General features: G+C 38.6%; 1 protein-coding gene across 5 annotated transcripts in view; it reads left to right on the top strand.

The window, feature by feature from the left end:
• Positions 1-19,728, top strand: part of esrrb (estrogen-related receptor beta) — a 54,831-nt gene extending 35,103 nt beyond the window's left edge. For all 5 annotated transcript variants that reach the window (XM_026934391.3, XM_026934393.3, XM_026934394.3 and 2 more), the window contains 4 exons: positions 34-144; positions 952-1,113; positions 13,559-13,828; positions 16,277-19,728. In XM_026934391.3, coding sequence (XP_026790192.1) covers positions 34-144; positions 952-1,113; positions 13,559-13,828; positions 16,277-16,521 — 788 coding nt within the window. In that variant the 3' untranslated portion in view covers positions 16,522-19,728. The remainder of the gene's footprint in view (positions 1-33; positions 145-951; positions 1,114-13,558; positions 13,829-16,276) is intronic.
• Positions 19,729-19,956: the final 228 nt, after the last annotated feature.

The raw sequence follows: 19,956 nt of genomic DNA, 5'->3' as shown, positions 1-19,956 counted from the left end.
CGGTGTATAACCCGCTGTTCTGTGCTTATCCAGGTGTTCGTCTGGATCGTGTCCGAGGAGGCAGACAAAAGTATAAGAGGAGGATTGACACAGAGAACAGCGCCTACCTCGGCCTCACCCTGCCACCCCCAGCAAAGAAACCATGTAGGATTTCTCTACACACACGCACTTCATACCTTAACCTCAGTAACTAGAAGGCTATCTTCAGGCTGTTTTAAAATAAAAGCTGCAAACATACTGTAATTTTGTAAGGGCTGGGTCATTACAAGGACATTTGACACTGTCCTTTCATTGTGTCCTTACAAAGAGATAAATATATGCACACACACCAGATTTTCATCTGAATAAAGAATAAATGTGAATGTCTCATATACACACAGTTTACACTCAGAAAAACTCCATTACACAGACCTGGTAATACTGACAAATGCACATTTTTTCACAACAGCACAACACAGACATGGAAGTAAGTGATATTTTTCTGTTTGACTGCCTCTTTTCTCATCAGAGAAAGCTCACAGGCTCAAACATTGTTCCATATTTACAAGTCTCCTGAATCAATACACAGTTGTTGTTGCTGTTTTTTCATTCTCTTTGTGCTGCCTGGATTGGATTTAAACTAATGACCTGTTGAGACTTCTGCAGAGTAAAATAGAAATCATCACATTAATATAATATTAAAGTAATATTTTCATTTGAAATTAATAAATTCATTTCCATTTATTGACCTGACCTTAATATTTACAATTCAGCTCTTTGCATAATTACTGACTAACACACACGATGGCAGTATAGTTCATAAAATTTCCAGATACATGATCATGTATCGAAGTGCTGTTTCATATGAGGTGATTATGTATGCTCACTTTTTTTTGCTCCTTTAAAGATTATTTGGATCAATAGCTAATCAGAATATACATCTGTGTCTCCTCTGCTACTCTTCTTCCTCAGTGACAAAGATCGTGTCCCATCTGCTGGTAGCAGAGCCAGAGAAGATCTATGCCATGCCAGATCCCACCATGCCCGAGAGTGACATTAAGGCACTGACCACGCTGTGTGATCTCGCTGACCGCGAGTTGGTCGTCATCATCGGCTGGGCCAAGCATATCCCAGGTGAGTTCACATTAGCTGTGTTTACATGCAGACAAATAATCTGCAAAGAGTTAGACTGATACTTCAATCAGAATTAAAAGTGTTTATTTATAAACCTTAGGCAGAGGTCAATTCGAATAAACTTTCTGTTCAATAAAAAGAGGTGGTTCAGCCGTTTATTAGTATGTTAAATAGAAGGACTATTGTCATGTAAGTTTCTACTTCTGCATCTTTGCATATATTCTAGAATGTGTGCATTTAAATCATGACCTGGAGATGAAATGGCTGGTGCAAAAACTTGGTCCTATAAAGAACCAACGATTATGTTACAGATTTTAAAGGATTTTAAAGGACGTGTATGCAACTAATATATTGATGCACAGTGCAGCAGGATGCTTACACTGGATACTTACTGGCTCTGGGAATTGAGCATCTTGTTGTTACATTGGTTCAGAAGATTACTGAGTTTAGAATTTAGAGTGTTTAGTTTAGAGATTTTTTAATTGTCATTCTAGCCATATACAAGTATAAGCAAAATAGCGCTCTCCATGGCCTCGGTGTGACATTACAGAGATCACAGAAGACAGAGTGGCAGTACAATAGACAAAACTGTAAATACAATAAGGTGGACAGAGCAATAAATATAAACAGTGGGACAATAAAATAAATACAACACAGGACATTAAATACAACACACAAAAAAAATGGGATATTTTTTGTCTAACTGCCAAAAATGACAGAAGAAAAGTCTATTCAAATCTATAAATGCAGTTACATGTGAAGATGGTGCCATTTTGGGATCTGTCAGTAAAAAAAAAAATGCAGATAAACATTTCAGCACTGAACACAGCAATAAATGCTTGCTTTCATACTGAAAAATGTCAGCTTTTTCTAATGTCAGCTAGCTTTAACCAGGGATCAACATTTACCCTTGGCTAGTTGTTCCATCTAATATTAGATGTTGTGACATAATTCTGTATTTTGTTATGTCACTATCAACACCAAATTTGCTGCAAGCACTGGCAGCTATGAATGATTAGGTATTAGTGTGTTACCTAGCAAGGCATGTACCACTAGGCATGGTTTTTGGTCTAGCAGTCTCCCACTCATTCTAAAATTCAAAATATGAGCACTGCCTCACCCAGACTGAATCAGTTATTTCTTTTACTTCAGAAAGGAAGAGATTAGCAGGGTATCTTGTAATTATGACATTATGATGAATGAATGAATTACAGTGAATTTGTGTGAAGTTAGAATGCTCCAATATTTCATACCACATTTTATGTTTCTGCACCTGTCCACATTGCCCAAAGTAATTTTAATATATTTTATATATAAGAAGGATATATCACCTAGAATTCACATTAAAAAAGGGTCTGTTACCATTTATGCATTCCGGCTACATATAGTTCATATCAATAATGATAATTCTCTGTGTGAGATTTAAAAATGTGAAACTGACCAACAGAAAGACCCAGCAATACACAGCTCAGTTACGATTTTGGGGAAGATGGTAATCAGAAGCTCAGTGAAATGTTATCTAGTAAGAAGATTAAGAACACTTTGATCCCCATTCAGTCATTCTCTCTCTCTCTCACACACACACACATGCACACACATACACACAAAGTGCAGTGCTGTGTCAGCGCAGAAAGACTTTAGCAAGAAGCTTAGCCACATCTAGATCACTAATGACCCAGTAACACAGTCCCCTCCTCCTGCCATACTCATCACAAGTTATTTATCCTGTCAAACCTGCAATTCTTTAAACATTTGCTTATACATGCAGAAGAATTGCTCCTCATCAATAATTTTATCTTAACTACTTGTTCAACATTACATATATATATATATGTGTATATATATATATATATATATATATATATATATATATATACACACACACACTACTGTGCAAAAGTCTTAGGCACATGCAAAGAAATGCTGTAGAGCAAAGATGCCTTCAAAAATAATGAAAGTAAATGTTTCTACATTTAAAAAATACTATAAAGAGCAGTAAACAGTAATAAATGAAACAAAGTCAATATTTGGCATGCGACATTTTGCTTTAAAAAAAATAGCAGACTCAGGTACAATGTGTGCAGTTTTATAAGGAAATGAGCTGTAAGTGTTACTGAGCATCTTGCAGAAGCAGACACAGTTCTTCTGCTGACTTTGACTGTCACACTTGCTTCTTATTTTTGCAGCAAAACCCAGCAGCCTTCATTATGTTTTTTTTGTCTGAAAAGTGTCTCTTATGTAATATGCTGCTTTCTTTACTGACATACAAACATTCTTCTGTAACATTTTTGTTCTGGAAAACTAATGCTTGGAAATCTAAAATGTTTTTGTACTGAATCAATAATGTAGAAGTCATAAAGTAAAAATCTATAACAATGTTTGCACTAAAAAGATTGCGGGGTGCCTAAGACTTTTGCCAGTACTACATACATATATATATATATATATATGTATATATATATATATATATATATATATATGTATAGTGAAAGTATATAGTATGTCTTCAGTCTTCAGTTTCTAGACACAAGCAATGAACTGCTAAAAACACACCGGAAAACACAGTGGAAATCTCCATACCAAAAACCCTAAGACTCAGTTTTCTGCATAGAGAGACAGGGTGCTTAGCTTCACACACTCATGCATGATTCACAGAAATCCAACCTCATACTGATACTCAGCTTTTGGAATTAATACCTAGGTAATTTTTATTCAAATTTTCTATATCTATATCTCTAATAACTACTTATTTTTGCATGTAATTCAGTATTTGATGTATTTGAGTGGAAAATGAGCCTTATGCAGTTTCTGCGAATCTTAAACTGGTGTAATATGGTTGCAGTAATTGGCCAAAAGGAAAAGATGGTTAGAGTTAAATTTACATTGTACTTTCAGTCTTCTCCCCTGTGACATCATGCTGCATATGGAGGCTGATTGAGTTTGTGTATCGCTGTTGTATCGCTATGATTCAACCCCAACAGCGAGCAGGCAGGCGGTGTCTCCTCCCCACTGCGAGGCTACTGATTACGTTCTGATAGATTTTCAGCCCTTTGGCAATGGAATTAAAAAAGATTAACAGTTCATTATAAAGTCGGAAACACTGATTAGGACGTTGACAGATGGCCATTGACCAGTGTCCAGAGGTAACAATTTATATGTCAAGAAAATTGACACTTAACTTCCCCAATTGATTTTTCATTGTCCGTTTTGTGAGGATAACATTTGAGAAAACGGGTTATGAAAAAAGCTGCAAATTTCTCTAGAGTGCACTTGGGCAACAGCAGTGTGTAATCATCCTCACATATACTGGGTCTGAGAGTTTATGCAGTATGATCCGCAATATTGCTAATATTACTATTCACCATAACAATAAACAAGAAACAGAATTAACCAATCTGAATTTAACATTTCTGTTTGAAAACTACTAGCCAGCTACACTCTGAGTATATATCATGATGACAGTTGATGAAGTACTGGAGGTTTACTGCAGCAGGAGAAAAAGAAGTTCAATTAAGAAGTTAAGAATTTATATTATTTTCATAAAAAATGAGAAAGTCATTTCCCTCTGTTATTAACATGTTAGTTTAATCATGTTCAGTGGGTCTGTGGAGGTGTTTTATAGCAACAATATTAATATTGCAAAATCAGTTGAAAGTAGATCAACCGAATTTCTACAGCTACTACTGTTTGGCGTCCACCCAAAGTACATGAGTGCATTGCAATTGATTGTACAGGTCATGCTGTGAATTTATTTTCTATATTTCCTGAAATTCCTGGTTACACCACTGGGTCAGTGGTATCTGCGCAGTTGAATTTTTTTTTTCCTAATTCCAGCTAAATTTCTGTGAATTTCTGCTGAAGTGTGTGTGTCATGACCCAGGTTGTGTAAACAGGAAAAAAAAAAGTGTGGAGCTTCACCAGCAACCAACCAGTTAGGACAAGGAGGTATCTGAACTCGCCTGTCATTCAGGAGTTCTAGCACAGTGTGTATTCTGTGTTTTGGAGTGTGGCTTTATAGAAAAGCTGAACCGAAGGTCTGTGTTAGTTTGAATTTAAAATTGCTAGCTGTTTTAAAATGACTGCCTACATCTTTAAATAAGTTTATACTCTTTCTCTCTTTCATGTCTCTTATATGTTGCACTTCATTATTAAATGAATGGTCATTACTAGACGTCATACATAGCTTATGTACAGTGCTCTATGTTTGTCACATTTATTATATAAATAGGTTTCAGTAAACAGTTCTGTCTGTCGGATCATTTAACCATCCTGGATGGGCGCTATATATTGTCAGTTCTGCCACAAATTGAATTGATAATTAATCCCCGAGTTGAACAGCTCAGCACTGGTTGACCTGGCAATGCGAGAGTGCACTCTGTAAATAGTTTGAGTGACGTCGGGCATGGCTGTGCTTATTAAGGTCGATGTGTGGGAAATGTTGACAGATGGCTTTTTTACTCCCGAGGTGCTAAAGACCTTTGACATACATACAGTCGTTGCTTGTTCTTCTCCATCTCAAATTTCACAGTGTCCAACTGACAGAAGCATTACTGTAGTTACTTACAGCCTGACACACTATAAAATGCAATCTGATTACCGATTTGGAGAAAGTACAAAGAAAGTCAACAGCTGAAAAAATAAAACCACTCTAAGGTACAAGTACGTTGCTCTGCTATGGTGATCATAATAAGCATGGAAAATGGAAAATAGTGGCAATGCTGTTATTGCAAGAACTTATCACAGTGTCAGTAGTCAGCTTTTGTGGGTGGAGTGCTACACTGAATATTAATGTCATATGCCATGGTTTGGAATAAGGCTTTACACTCCGCATCTTGTGCAACCCAGTTGCTTCATCACATTAGACAGCTGTTAGTCACCTGCCTCCAAGCCCCAGATTCAGAGGGCAGGATTTTTCCACCAGGGAATTCTGGGCTGAGAGAGTCTGCAGAATTGTTTCCCACATGATCTTGCCGCAGCCACATAGTAGCTATTCTTGTCCTGTGATGCCTCTCATTTTATGAGCGGCATCTATAAGAGTTTTATATGAGCGTACACACTGTGAACCTTTTTATTTTTTGAATGCTTCATACTTTCTAAATAATTGGAAATTTGGTTAAAATGCATAGCAAAATTTTAAGCTTTCTAGAAAAGGCAAGTTATATCTAGTGAAATCAGCTAACCATATTCTTCACAGGTATAGAAAGCTGAGGACCTAATATACGAAAGTATTGAAAATGATCACCTCTCAAAGCTTACAGCTATCATATCTCAGCACACACTGTATGGCACAAGATTACTCCTATCTTACCCCCCGTTCTCCCCACCCACCCAAAGCTTGCTGTTTTCTCTTTGCCATTAAATTGTGAAATCTCCTTACTGTGTTGCCGAGGCTGATCCCTCTCAAGCTGTGTAATCTCCTTGTAATGGAGTGTGAATACTGCCGGCCGATAAATCAGCACCTCATCAGAGGCCTTTATTAAATATAGACACCAACAGACAGGCCTTAGTATATTCAATTTACCCACTGACGGAGGCTTTAGCAGCCCAGATCAAGATGGATGGAGCAATCAGGTGTAGGCCCAGGCCTGACGCCCCACACTTGAGATGCAGCATGCAGGGATGGAGATTTGAAGGGGGGCTTCCGGGACCATGCAAGGGACATCTGCTGCTCTGGGCGGGGTTACACTCAGAGAAAGGGCAAGATCTATTTTTGTTGTGTTAGCGCTGTCAAAGCAGAGTTTGTTTATGTGCATGGGGGCTAGTCTGTGGGTGTATGTACACATTTGTCCTGTAAAAACCTTCCCAAAATCAAACACTTCTCTCTCATCCATCAGTCACTTAAATTTACTCATTTGACTAATGCTTTTATGTAACGCAACTTACAGCAGAGACAGGATAAAACTGAGCAGTTGAGGGTTAAGAGTCTTGCTCAAGGACCCAACAGTGGCAGCTTGGCAATGCTGGGATTTGAACTCACAACCTTCTGATCGGTAGATTAATACCCTAACCACCCTAACCTGAGTGTGAGGTGGGAATACACTTTGGATGGGACACCAGTCCATCACAGGGTACCATGCACAAATGCATTCACATACTAACTCACACCTTGGGGCGATTTAGAGTCACCAGTAAACCTTTTAGAGGTAGGAGGAAACTGGTGAACCCACAGGAAACCCATATGTATAAAGAACATGCAAAACTTCACTCAGATAGTAACCCAGGCTCAGGATCGAACCCTGGACCCTGGGGTTCTGTAAAATAAGCTTAACTTGTATTCATTTTCAAATCAATTTGATTTTTTTCTTCTTTTTATTGAGAACAAAACATCAACACATTGCATTGGGTCTTTTTTTGGCCAGACCTTTTATGCAGTAGTCAATAGGACATGGCTACTCATTAACCAGTGAATCTGCTCGGCAGCAGAAATAAATGAAGTGTAATTACATGACTGATTAAGGCTCGTCTCTTCCCTGTCACTGAGCTAAACAGAGATATATAATGTCCAGTGAAGGCAGTGGCTCTCTGGGGAGGACTAAGTAGCAGTGGAGTCAGGTCAGAAGGTCAGAAACAGCAGATTAAGACAAGGGGATTACTGTATTTAACATTACAAAACCTCATATCGTTCACACTCCACTGGCCAAATGACCCATCATCCTGGCATGTGCTCATGTCTAATGGGCTTCTTACCATTTAAAGCATTGATACTGTAGATCTCAGCTTGAAGAGGCTTTCTGTTTTAATTTTTTCTGTTCGAACAGATCTGTATGTCAAAGCTAAATATGAAATTTGCACAATGCCTTGTTTTGTTTTATTACAATGCTCAGTGAAAACCAAGAGTTTTAAATATAATGGTTTTTTGGCACGTTATGCATTTTAGTAATCAGATTGAAAATAATTTTGAAGCTGTTCTTATAGTACTTTAAAATCTTAGCATCAAGCTGAATGTGTTGCATTTAATATGGGTTGATATCAAATCTACTGTGTGTCTAGCTCTTCCACTGACTCTCCGAACAGACTCGTGTCAAATTATTTATCTCAAGCAGCATTAATGATATGGTCATGCAAATTCCTGAAGAACTGTGAACATTACTAAGATGATGTTTTGTATTTATGCTCTTTCTCTGTCTTTAGGATTTCTGTGGTTATTCATGTCTCTTTTTTCCTCTTGTTTACACATTACTCTTACCCAGCTCAATGACACAGACATGCAGTGCTCCTATATTATATACATTTATATAGAATGTGACCTTAACTTGAGGTCAGTGGAAATGACAGAGGCTTGTTTAAGTAAAAAAGATTCAGAGCATAAACAAGTTGCACGACACGGCAATGACAAGCGGACGAAGCCGGGGAAGCTCAGCAGACAGCAGGCTACTTTTGGAAACACAACAGCGGAGAAGAGCCCTCGGCTGGTTATGCCTTTGATAGCTGTTGGCTAAGAGTCTGTAAGGCTTGTTTGTCTGATTAGGAGCCGTGATAGAGCAGTTCTCTGTCTAAAGTGCTGGAAGTGAAGCCTTTTCTCTTTTTTTATGGCTCCTTTTCTGTCACTCTACCTCTCTGTAATTTATCTGTTTGCTTTGTTTTTCTTTTGCTTTTCCTTTTTTTTGGTGAAGCTCTTGAAATGTGTTGTGCATTTCCCTCTCTCTCTCTCTCTGTCTTGCTCGCACACTCACTCTCTCATCAGATTGAGGGTGAAATATGAGGGGGTGCAGCTGGAGGGGGCCACTATACCTCGTAATTACATCTCTTTTTATGAGCACTGCTAATGGCCCTCAGGGATACGGAAACAATAATAAATTAATATGAATATGAAGTTCCGCTCACCACGAATGTGCAGTACTTAATTTCAGCTCCTCTCCTTGTGGACAAAATGACAAAACGCATCCTGCTGATTGATCACAGGACGAGAGATATGTGCAAATGCCACATCATGGCTCCTATATCTTTGGGAGCGTTTACATCTGATACAAGTAGTTTGAATGATGAGATTTGGATTCACCTAAGCATTTATTCTTTGTATCCCACATGGTAATACAGCACATTGTGTTTACGTTAATGGCCGTGGATGGCTGTTGTACTAAACAGTAGTTAGTAAGTCTATCACCCTGAAAAGAAATAAATATCAGCAGTACTGGATTCCACATAAACTCAGGAGGGCATGAGGTCAAGGAGGAAATACAATTTCATATATAAGCTTGTAAACATGTTAGGATTAAAACTTGCTGTTTTGCTGTTATTTTATTTATAAAGGACTTCTGGGGCTATAAAAGTCCTTCTTCTTTTGCAGAGCTGAGGCTTTTACCCCTTTTCAGAAACGTTGACTTTGAGTCAGCGGGCATGAAATATGTCACTGAGAGCCAGCCAAGCCTGTCTTTGTTATAGCGGCTGTTTCGAGCGATGAGCTTTATTGAGCTGCATAAAAACAAGCTAAAAACTGATTACTTTTTATACTAGTGTTGAAGACAGACCACACAGGGGATTTGTTCACAGACTTGATAAATTGAGTTTTCAAAAACATTTCAGCCTGGATATGAAAATGTGCTGGTAAGTATATGGGTAGCTCCACTTGTCTCACCTGAACACAAAGATACACTGTTAGAAAAAATGCCTTTCAGGGTTTTTTTTTTTTGGTGGCAACTAATACATTTTAAAAATATACTAAAAGCAGAATAATATTTTTAAAAAGTCTTTCCAACAGTTCAATATAGTAATAATAAAGAATGCTTAACTAGGCATAATAATAGGTCAAGTCAGACGGCCGATCTACCGTAAGGTCATAGTATATATTTTACTGGTTCACTGGTTTACTGGTTTTGCAGCTATGTCAGTGTAACCAATGGATCACTAGTCTTAGTCATTGGGAGAGGGCCTTACCTGCATTTCAAGCTATGATTTGTTCAATTCTGACTAGTCAGAATCAAATTAAAGGCCAATATCGACCGGCTGTCTCGCAAACTGAAAGACTCAGATACATTTTGCTTGCTGTGTTTGCGTGAGCTGTATCATTTTCATTGTGTGGAATCAAGTTAAAAATATTAAACATTTATCAAAAATAATTTAACTACCTACAATCGACTTGATTTTGATCCACATAAATGTATAATTAACACAGGAAATTAATTATTAATAAAATATGCAAAGCCAAGTATAAGAAACAGTATAAATGGAGTTAGTTGTGTTTTGAAGTAAGAAAACCTCGTGGACTAATCATTCATTTGAGATCACGTTCAGTCATTTTCCACCAAACACACTGTCATACAATTTTTAATTTTAAATTTGATTTTTTTTTTTTTTATGGAGGCCTCTCTGATAGGTAAACACTGCCGTAATATCTGACACACATAAAACCTTCAAGAATTCTTTTAATGTTCCAGATGTACTTTTTCTGATAATGGCTTGCTTTCAATTACATGACTAAAATGCTACAAGCATTGCATACTTTTATTTATATCTGTCAGATATAAATTTCAGTAAAGCTTTCAGAGATGTGTGACATTATATAATTGTGTTATTACCCTCAGTGGTGGCTACAAAACATTTGTTTTCTTTACATTTTTCCTTAACTTTACATGAGGACAAAATGAAATTGCTACTAAAGCTGAGATGATGAACATCACATCAGTGTATAGTCTATAATGCTAATGCCCATCGAGACTAAGCACTCTATTTGCGAATGTGCCAAAGACGTAGACACAGCAGCCAGGCTCTCCAGATTGGTCAATACTGTGTCATGTTTTGTCAAAGCACTCAGGGGCAGTTGGTTGGAAATTAAGATGTAAATATTGATATTTCATTAGCACAGGAATCACCAGCTACTTGTGCACTTCAGCAAGGCTCTGCAGAAGTGCCAAGGCCCTAGCTCCATTTGACCTAGAGAGTCCGAAAGTCACTTCATTACTTGATTAAATTGAGTGGAAAAAGGCGAGAGGAAAAACACAAGATCCCATTTGGAGTGATAATTCAGTACTGTGGAAGGAAGAGAGCAGGAGAGAGAGAGATGGGGATATATATATATATATATATATATATATATATATATATATATATATATATATATATATATATATATATATAAATATGTGTGTGTGTGTATATATATATATACGTATATTGAGAGAGAGAGAGAGAGAGACTGGGTGGGCAACACACACCGTTCCGCATTTCACCATCTCACAACAAACCGTAACAGACGATTAAATGCGGGGCCTTTCAGTGTGTGTAATTGCTGGCATCCAAGTCTGATGGGTGTGTAGAGTTGGAGGATGTGTGGTGCTTGGAGGATGTTTTGTTGTGTTTTTGTGCATGTCGAACATTGCACACCCTTGCTTATCCTGTCAGGTCCAAGGAGAGAAGCATGGCTCATTGATAAGCTGTCTTTGCGATTGTCATGCAAAGTTCATGTGCTAAAAAATCTTTGTTGCATATGCATTAGAGGTGTAACGCAATACTACTATCCGTATCTTTATTTGTTTAGTGCTCCAAAGATTTGGATTTAAACCCAAAGTGGGTGGGGCCTAAACCGGAAGGGTTCTTTTTTTTGTTTGTTTGTTTTTTTTTTTTTTTATGAAGCCTACCACTATGTTACACTACATTATTTTTGTTTCTACCTGTCTGCGATAGAATCAGTTTAGATGCACACATCTGTGAACCTTTCTGACAGTAGTGTGCTTGCTGTTCTTATCTGTGTTTCTCTGATTATCTGTTCAGTTCAAATAATGTATTCACATTTGTTTACATCCCCGATATGCATATACACTGCACATAAACAGATGTTTTATATTACAGCAGAGCAGATAATAAATTATGCTTAGCAACCGTTTAGGCGTATTAAGTGTTTAATCGTTAGTCTTTAGTAAGTTGGGCGGATTTATGCATTAAGTTTGTTGTCAGGCTTCCTCTCTGTCTTTTCTCTTTTCTCTTTGCCACCTCCACTCTGGCCCTATTGATTCCCTTTCACATTGTGAGGGTCCCTGCAGTGCTGATCGCAATCTGTTAATTAATGTATCCCCCAGCACACGCAGCCAGTGTTCGCCCCTCTGATAAGGGAAATTAAACACTCAGGTACCCCCTTTTTTCCTTTTGCCTCTTCTTCTCTCCTCCATTCTGTCTCTCACTCACCCTGCCACCACTCTAAAGTGTCACATGCCGAGCAGATAAACATCACCCTCTTGAACTCTTCCTTAATCAAATCATTTATATGAAAGAGGGAAAACATTGGAGGCAGGTATGCCATGTGACCCAGTCAATATTGTAATCTATCGCCTTCCTAATCACGTGGGGGCAGACAGAACTGCAATGGTAAACTTGTAAAAGCAATCATTTTAATCATCAGATGCTGCAACCAGCGCTAATATACTGTCAAGATGGAGATGCCTTGCAGGCACTGAGTGAGGGGAAAGAAAAGAAGGGAGGGGGTTTCGATGCTGGCAGAGGGCTGCGAAGAGTTTATCGACAGGTGAGGGCAGAGGAAAAAAGGGATGAGATGGTTATCAGTGCATCCCCATGACACACTGTGTCTTTAGCCACTTTGAAATCAGTCAGCTTGCCAGGGCTTAGTGATTTGCCTCACTCAGGCATTGTTTTCATTTTTTTAACTGCACAATTCATTGTAGTGCTCAGATACTATTGCTTTTCAAAAAAGATGTTCCAAAATAATTGCCAATTTTGGCTCTTCCAGATCTTCTGGAACGATTCAATATTTGATGATTCCAGTGAATCTATTTTAAAAGTATCAGAATTATGGGCAAATCACCTTGCTAGCCTATTTAAATTACTTAGACATCAGTTAAAAATATTAATTATTTTTTTTATACACCAGTTGTTTGTCCTTTATTCAATAATAATCGATTTATAATCAAGTATAATAGAGAATCAATTTATGATTGGTGCATCGATTTGTTTCAATTGTTTCCAAATTATTAGATCATTAAATTGATCCTTTTCTGCCTCTTACAGCAGATATACTTTTTTGGAAAAATGAACTGATAATCTCAGCATCACATGATGGAAAAAAAAGAAATAAATGTAAAAAATAATAACAGAAAAATATATGACAGAGCAGCAGCATTTATGGTTTAGCTGTAGCATTCACAGTTTTTGACTCCTTACTACAGTGATAAGGGAGACACGTGAAAACTATGATTTTATGCTTTCTCAACTACTGCAGCTGTCAGACCAAACTCGAATAAAATTTAATTATAGAAGGGGAAATGACAAGGGATGTGAAAAGGCGCATTTGCATCTAGTCATGACTAAATATGAGTTCATGCAATGCATTTGATCATTTATTCTGTTAGCATGGGGCTGACTCATCCACCGATGCTAGGGGTTTTTGTGGTAAAATTTTTTTTTTCTCTCTGTGCCGACTAAAACTTTCTTGTTAGTAATGTTGACAACTCTGGAGCAGGCATGACAAAATGAACACCATCTCTCTTCTGGGCCTCAGGTTTTTCCAGCTTGTCTCTGGGAGATCAGATGAGTCTACTGCAAAGCGCTTGGATGGAGATTCTGATCCTGAGTATCGTCTTCCGCTCACTGCCCTACGAGGACGAGCTGGTTTATGCCGAGGACTACGTGATGGACGAAGAGCACTCCCGGCTCACCGGCTTGCTGGACCTCTTTGTCTCCATCCTACAGCTCGTTCGCAAGTACAAGAAGCTGAAGGTTGAGAAGGAGGAGTTTGTCACACTCAAGGCCATTGCTCTCGCCAACTCAGGTACAGCCGAGGCCATGCTAATGACATCCAATACTATTGTATTATATAAGAAAGCTTTAATATTACAGAGAAATCCAGAAAATGTGGGGATATTTTACAGTTTCAGTTTGATGCAGTCAATCTATCTTGGCTATAATAATAATACTTCTATGAATTCATGTATTTTGTTAATGTTTGTTTCATGTTTGTTTCTCTGTGAGAAAATAGTGGTTGAATGGTTGTTTAAACTCTAAAACTGCCCTGAGAGATCCACCAAATTGAACAAAATAACCCAAGAATAGACTCCATCCTGAATGTTCCCTAATCTGCTCCATCTTGATGTGGCCTTCTAAATTGATACAGCTGAGATAAACATGAAGGACACACAGAAAGAGAAAGCGGGCGAGGGAGGAGGGAGCGCAGAGCTTTTAATTGAACGCCTTCCGTGTTGTGGCATTCCTCCATTCGTTCTCTCTCTATCTCCATAACAGTAGCCATGGGGCCCTGCAGCCACAGGAGATAAATTTAGCATTTCATTAGGAGCACAGGGGCTGTCAATAAAATGTGTTAAGTCGAATGGAATGAGTATCAGGGAGTGATGGGCCTCGTTTGTTCCGGGGGAGAAGACGAGGCGCCCGTATCGACAGCATGCTTTTCAGAAGGCACGGTCTGTCCCTCTCTGATCAATGTCTGGACAGAGCCCGCAAGCAAGCACTCTCTATCCCTCTATCTCCCTCCGTCCCTCTCTCTCTCTCTCTCTCTCTCTCTCTATTCCTCTTTTTGTTTGCTGGAAAAATGAAAAATGCTGAGGGTGGGCTTTGCTTTACTTTCGGATGACAGACCTTTTGCAGAGAGGTGGGGCGGGGAGGATCAGGGTGGGGGGAAGAGCCGAGCGTGCCGAGAGCTCGAACAAGGGCTCTGTGCAAAGGCTCTCATGGGAGTGCCTCTGTCTGACAGCTGTGAAAATTCATAGCGATTGATTTTGTAATTAGCAGTTTATCAATCGGATCGACTCGGCCTCTCTGATGGATTGCAAGGAAATTGTTTCTTCAAAGTTGTTTTTTTAATGCTCCCCATACACACTCTATCTCTTGGGCACAAATATACGAATGTTCCATCCTTTATTTCTATCTGTCCTGCTCTGATACACACACACACACACACACAAACAAAGCACATGTGGGAATGCATGTGAGAATAAACCCTTAGACATTGTAAAATATTTATATCAAGACAAATTGCACAAGCTCAATATTATATGAGATGTGTTTAGTCCTCACATTTGAAGCCATTTAAAGCCAGTGAATGTCATTGTCATATACAAATTTGGCAAGAGTAACAGTATAAAATCATTTTCTCAGAACAGTTATTTTTCATTTGCGTAATTCATGGACTTTCACACACAGTTTTTTCTCCCACTGACTGTCATCACCTCATTCTCTTGTTTCAAAAACAGTCACTAAGTGTCTCAAATGGTCAGAGTGAGAAATATCTCAAGGTCTTGGGAATGCAGCTGTTCCACTCAATGAATTTTAGAATTTTGAAATCTGTTTTCCTTTTTATTGTCCCACATGGTGAAATATTCACCAAGGTGAGATCAGCCAGGCAGCCAGTCACATCCCTCATCTGAGGTGTCAGACACCCGTTAACAACTGCTGTCTCAGTGTCCCTCTGTGTGTCTCTCTCTAGGAGAGAGAGAGAGAGAGAGAGAGAGTGTGTGTGTGTGTGTGTTAGAGGTGATACAGAGAGGGGTTTAGCTGATGATCCTGCCTGTGTGTATTTAGTTATATAAAATAATTAAAGAACAGTACAGAACAGTAGAGAATATTGGATAAAACAGTTATGTATTACTCAGAGCCCAGTTTCCTATAAAAATAATCTAAAAAAAAATCTTAATTGGTAGAGGTAGTGTTCCATGTGATGCTTATTTAACGATGGCCTTTGTGCTGATACTTGGAAACACAGGTCAGGTCTATTATGCATATTCTTATAGATTCTTTATTCTGTATGTTAATTGCAATATTTCCTGTGCCACAGCATTTCACATTGTGAATAATAAATATTTTTAAAAATTAAAAATTTTTGAGACTATATATTTATATAGACAGCTACAGGAAATATAAATCAAAATTGATCATAGAGTGTAAATTATGATTTTCTTTATGAGGAGAGTGTTTTGATTTAAAAAAGTTTATCGGCAGGGGCAATGTGGTGTTTTAATTTAAATTATTATTGGACTTAAACCGTCTAAACTGTTGTAGAAAATAATAACTTGTCACATGTGACATAAAAATACTATGGGTGAGTTAATGAGTATAATTGTATATGTCATTTTTGTTTATGATGAATAAATATTACTTATTTTGTTTTATACATTAAATTTGTCATTTCATGTTTGTGATGTTGAGGAAATTCATCACTGTGGTGTATGGAAAGTAGTGTTAATGAACATGTGTTTTCTGTCGTTAGACTCCATGCACATAGAGGATGTGGAGGCGGTTCAGAAGCTGCAGGACGCTCTCCATGAAGCGCTGCAGGACTATGAGAATAGCCAGCACACAGAGGACCCGCGGCGGGCAGGCAAGCTGCTCATGACCCTGCCCCTGCTGCGGCAGACCGCCACCAAGGCTGTGCAACACTTCTACAGCATCAAGGTGCAGGGCAAAGTGCCCATGCACAAACTCTTCCTGGAAATGCTGGAGGCCAAGGTGTGAACAGGCCGAGCTACGACGGCCAGGACGTTAAGAGACACACTAACTGAGGAGAGACAAGAGGAGAGACAAACTGTTGATTGACAAGCAGGTTACAGACTCACCTCTCTCCCTCTCTGTCTTTTCAAATCTCTGTCTCCCTCTATCTCTCTCACGGACATGAGATGTTTTTAAAGAACAACCATAAAAAAATAAGCAAAATGAAAAACTCAGTATAAATATAAATGATGAAGAGTTTAAAAATATATAACAAATCCTATGTACTTGTACAGTAATGATTTTTTGTTGTTTATGGTCTGTGATTATGTACGAAGAAAGAAATCTCTCTAAGTCGGAGTGTTCTCAATGAGGTGGTCAGGCATTTTTTTTATTTTCAGTTTTTGAAAATCTAACTCTATACATGTCATGATTAAATCAGAACCAGTATGTAACATGTGGAGCATCGCATGTCAAACACATGTGATTGTTCAGCCCCAAGGACTCGTCCAGGACTTGTAAATATTCATCACAGGGCGATAAATTAATGACTGGCAAACGTCGGCGGAAAATGGCAGCCATGTTGTCTTGCTCTGCTCAAAGGGATGAGAAGATGTGTAAATCATAAAATGTGAGCTTTTTTCACGTTAAATGTTCTTGAATATACCTCTTCAGAACAGTGAACCTGCAGCAAGGATTTTATCATACCATGTACAGAAAGTGACACAACTGGTAAACATGTTTAAACAAACTAGTTGAGCCAGGTAGTCAGTCGTCTTACTGTGTAGTAACTCAGCAATAAAGGGAGCTGATGGTACAGATCTAATCGAACTGCTTCACAATGCTGCTGCCATTAGAACACATTTCATATTACATTTCATACATTATGTGTACAAGTGAGTGCATTTCAGCAATAAATCGCACCACTTGGCTGTTGCACTGTGCCCATTTGCTGATGGTCGTTAGCATTGCTGATGTTTCCTCCAGCCCAAATTTGGTCAGCGGCATAAGCTGGTGCTAAATGTTAGCTGGCAGGCTGACAAACAGACCTGATTTGGGCAGAGTGAAAGATGAGTGAGGGATTGGTAGGGGGTAGGCTGTGGAGAGGGGAATGAGGTTCAGAGGAGGAGGTATTAAATGATTTATGCCAGGTGGCATAAGTCCAGGAGATTCCATGTTCAAACAATCAGAGGTCTATACGTCAAAGGAACTATTCTGGGTGCGTTAAGCCGCGGGTAAAGCCGTCCCGCACAGAGGAAGAAAGGTGCCCAGCATCTGCTCAGCCCGTTTTAGAAGTGACCACGACTTTTTATAGTCGCGGCGCTTTTATAGCAATGTATCCAAATGAAGGTGAACAGCAGGTGCAGGTTTTTCACACCAGCGATATTTTTAGGCCTGCGAAGGTGGCAGAAGCCTGAAGAATAGTGTGTGCACATTGAGGGCTCCTGACCCCATGTTGATACAACAGCACTGACGCATTGATTACTAAAAAGGGCTTTGGAGCATAAACAGCTAATTACCCTCCTAAACCTCCCCCATCGAAGGTTTCCAACTATGTGAGTGGCTATGAAGGATGACTAGAAACCACCGGCATCACTCTACTCCTGTCTGAGAGCAACATCGGAGCAACTGTGTGAATTGTGCTCGAAAGAGAGCTGCCATGTTGTTTTGTTTGACCTTTGTGGTGCATGATTGGAAATGTAGTTCAGTACTGTAGATTTCTGTCACCCCTATTTTCCTCCATTTGAGAGAGTCTAGACGGAAAGGGATGGCTTATACTACTGATGTCATTTTATGTGATGTTGTAAATTGTGGCGCTGTCACAATTTGATACTGTGATCAAAGGAACTGACATAGTGAAGGGTGATGGTGGCCAGCTCACTCACTATATCATTGGCCAAGGAGAATTCTGCTGTACACTCATTGGCTACTTAATGAAGAATAGGCATGCACCTGTTCAATAAAACTGTCTAAACTTGAAGTGGCCACAGTCCTGTGTATGGAAGAGACTCAGCCAAGCAAATAAGGACAATGTAATACAGGGCATTTTTCTTTTTATTGTGCAGACGATGTGGGTGACAACAAGGACCAATTCTGACTACAATCATGCTGTTACTATTCCTAAATTATTGAGTACTGTAGATTTGTTTTGTTTTTTTTCCATACTGCAGTTCATAAGTTGTGCATTTGTGACTTCAGCATGCAGTTTGACTTTTCTATGTGTTTAACACTTCCAGGTTTGGCAAGACAGCTATTCCTATAAACACTTTTGTGGTCTATTTGTATGTACCCTACTTACTTGAATTACATGTACCATCCAGTTAACCACCTCACCATTCAAGTCTCTTTGAATAGTCATGTTATCAGCACATCAATTTTGAAAGCCTTCACTGTACCTTCACTGTAAACTTCAGTTATTCCTTCACGTTAGACAGTTATTTGTATATGAACAATTTTTATGTGAAAAACAAACAAACAAAAAAAGTCCCCACTCTTCTAAGCCCTTTAAGCATGCTCCAGTCAGAATTGGTCCACTGTGTTCAAAATGTCAAAAATGAAAAGGGATTTTATTTTCTCCTAAAATATATTTATTGTGTGTATTATATCACTTTGGTCACGCTGTACAATAATATCTCTGATTGTTCATTTAAGAATTCATGTGTCACATTTCTTTTTTTGTTTTGATGTCAAAAAATGAGAAAAAGGAACAAAGAAAAGATATACTCCCAAAGTACTGTGGCTGTTTTTCTCTCGTGTTGTTTTGAGTACACACCAGACACTGTACATAGCGCAACACAAGCTCGGTGATATGGAAAGGCCTGAGACTGTCCTCAAAGCATCAGTGGGCTCTCCAGGGACAACTGAATATGTCAGCGCAGTTACCGTTGTCTAAAGCAGCTCACTCCAGCCTGGCTATAGATTCAGGTCCAGAGATTCCTACTTTTCCTGCTACAGCCTAGCATTCCTGAAAATTCACCTTTCATGCATGTACTGAGAGATCAACAAGAGCCTGACTATTTTATAAGGTGGTGACGGCCTTTAGCTTGTCCGTTCAATATAGAGGCTCTGAGAATGAACATGACTTGCAGGTTCAGATGCTGTATGAATGGAGGAAGATCAAGAGTGGGAGTTTTTATTTTAAAATTTTTAAGCAGGCCCGCACTACTGCATCTCTCTGTTCAAAAAATATAGGAAGTGAGAAACTGTAAATTATGTATACCACTTAAAACCTGCATCTCCAGACACCATTGCAGTTTGGGAGGAAATAATTGTTTATGTATTTTGTCACGGCCATTATTACTTTTCTTTGTAATCTTACTTTACCTTATATTTGAATGTATTTGTCACCATCAGTACAATTCTTCACCAGAAGTGTTTGATGTATAGGGAAGGCTGTTATATAATAGTAAGATAAAAAAAAATAAATAACAGTTTTTGGAATAAGTACACACATATAAGGCT

The sequence above is a fragment of the Pangasianodon hypophthalmus genome, chromosome 10, assembly GCF_027358585.1.
Source record: "Pangasianodon hypophthalmus isolate fPanHyp1 chromosome 10, fPanHyp1.pri, whole genome shotgun sequence".
Classification (NCBI taxonomy): Eukaryota; Metazoa; Chordata; class Actinopteri; order Siluriformes; family Pangasiidae; genus Pangasianodon; species Pangasianodon hypophthalmus.
Note: the sequence above shows the minus strand (reverse complement) of the source record. Positions and strands in the feature narration are given on the sequence as shown.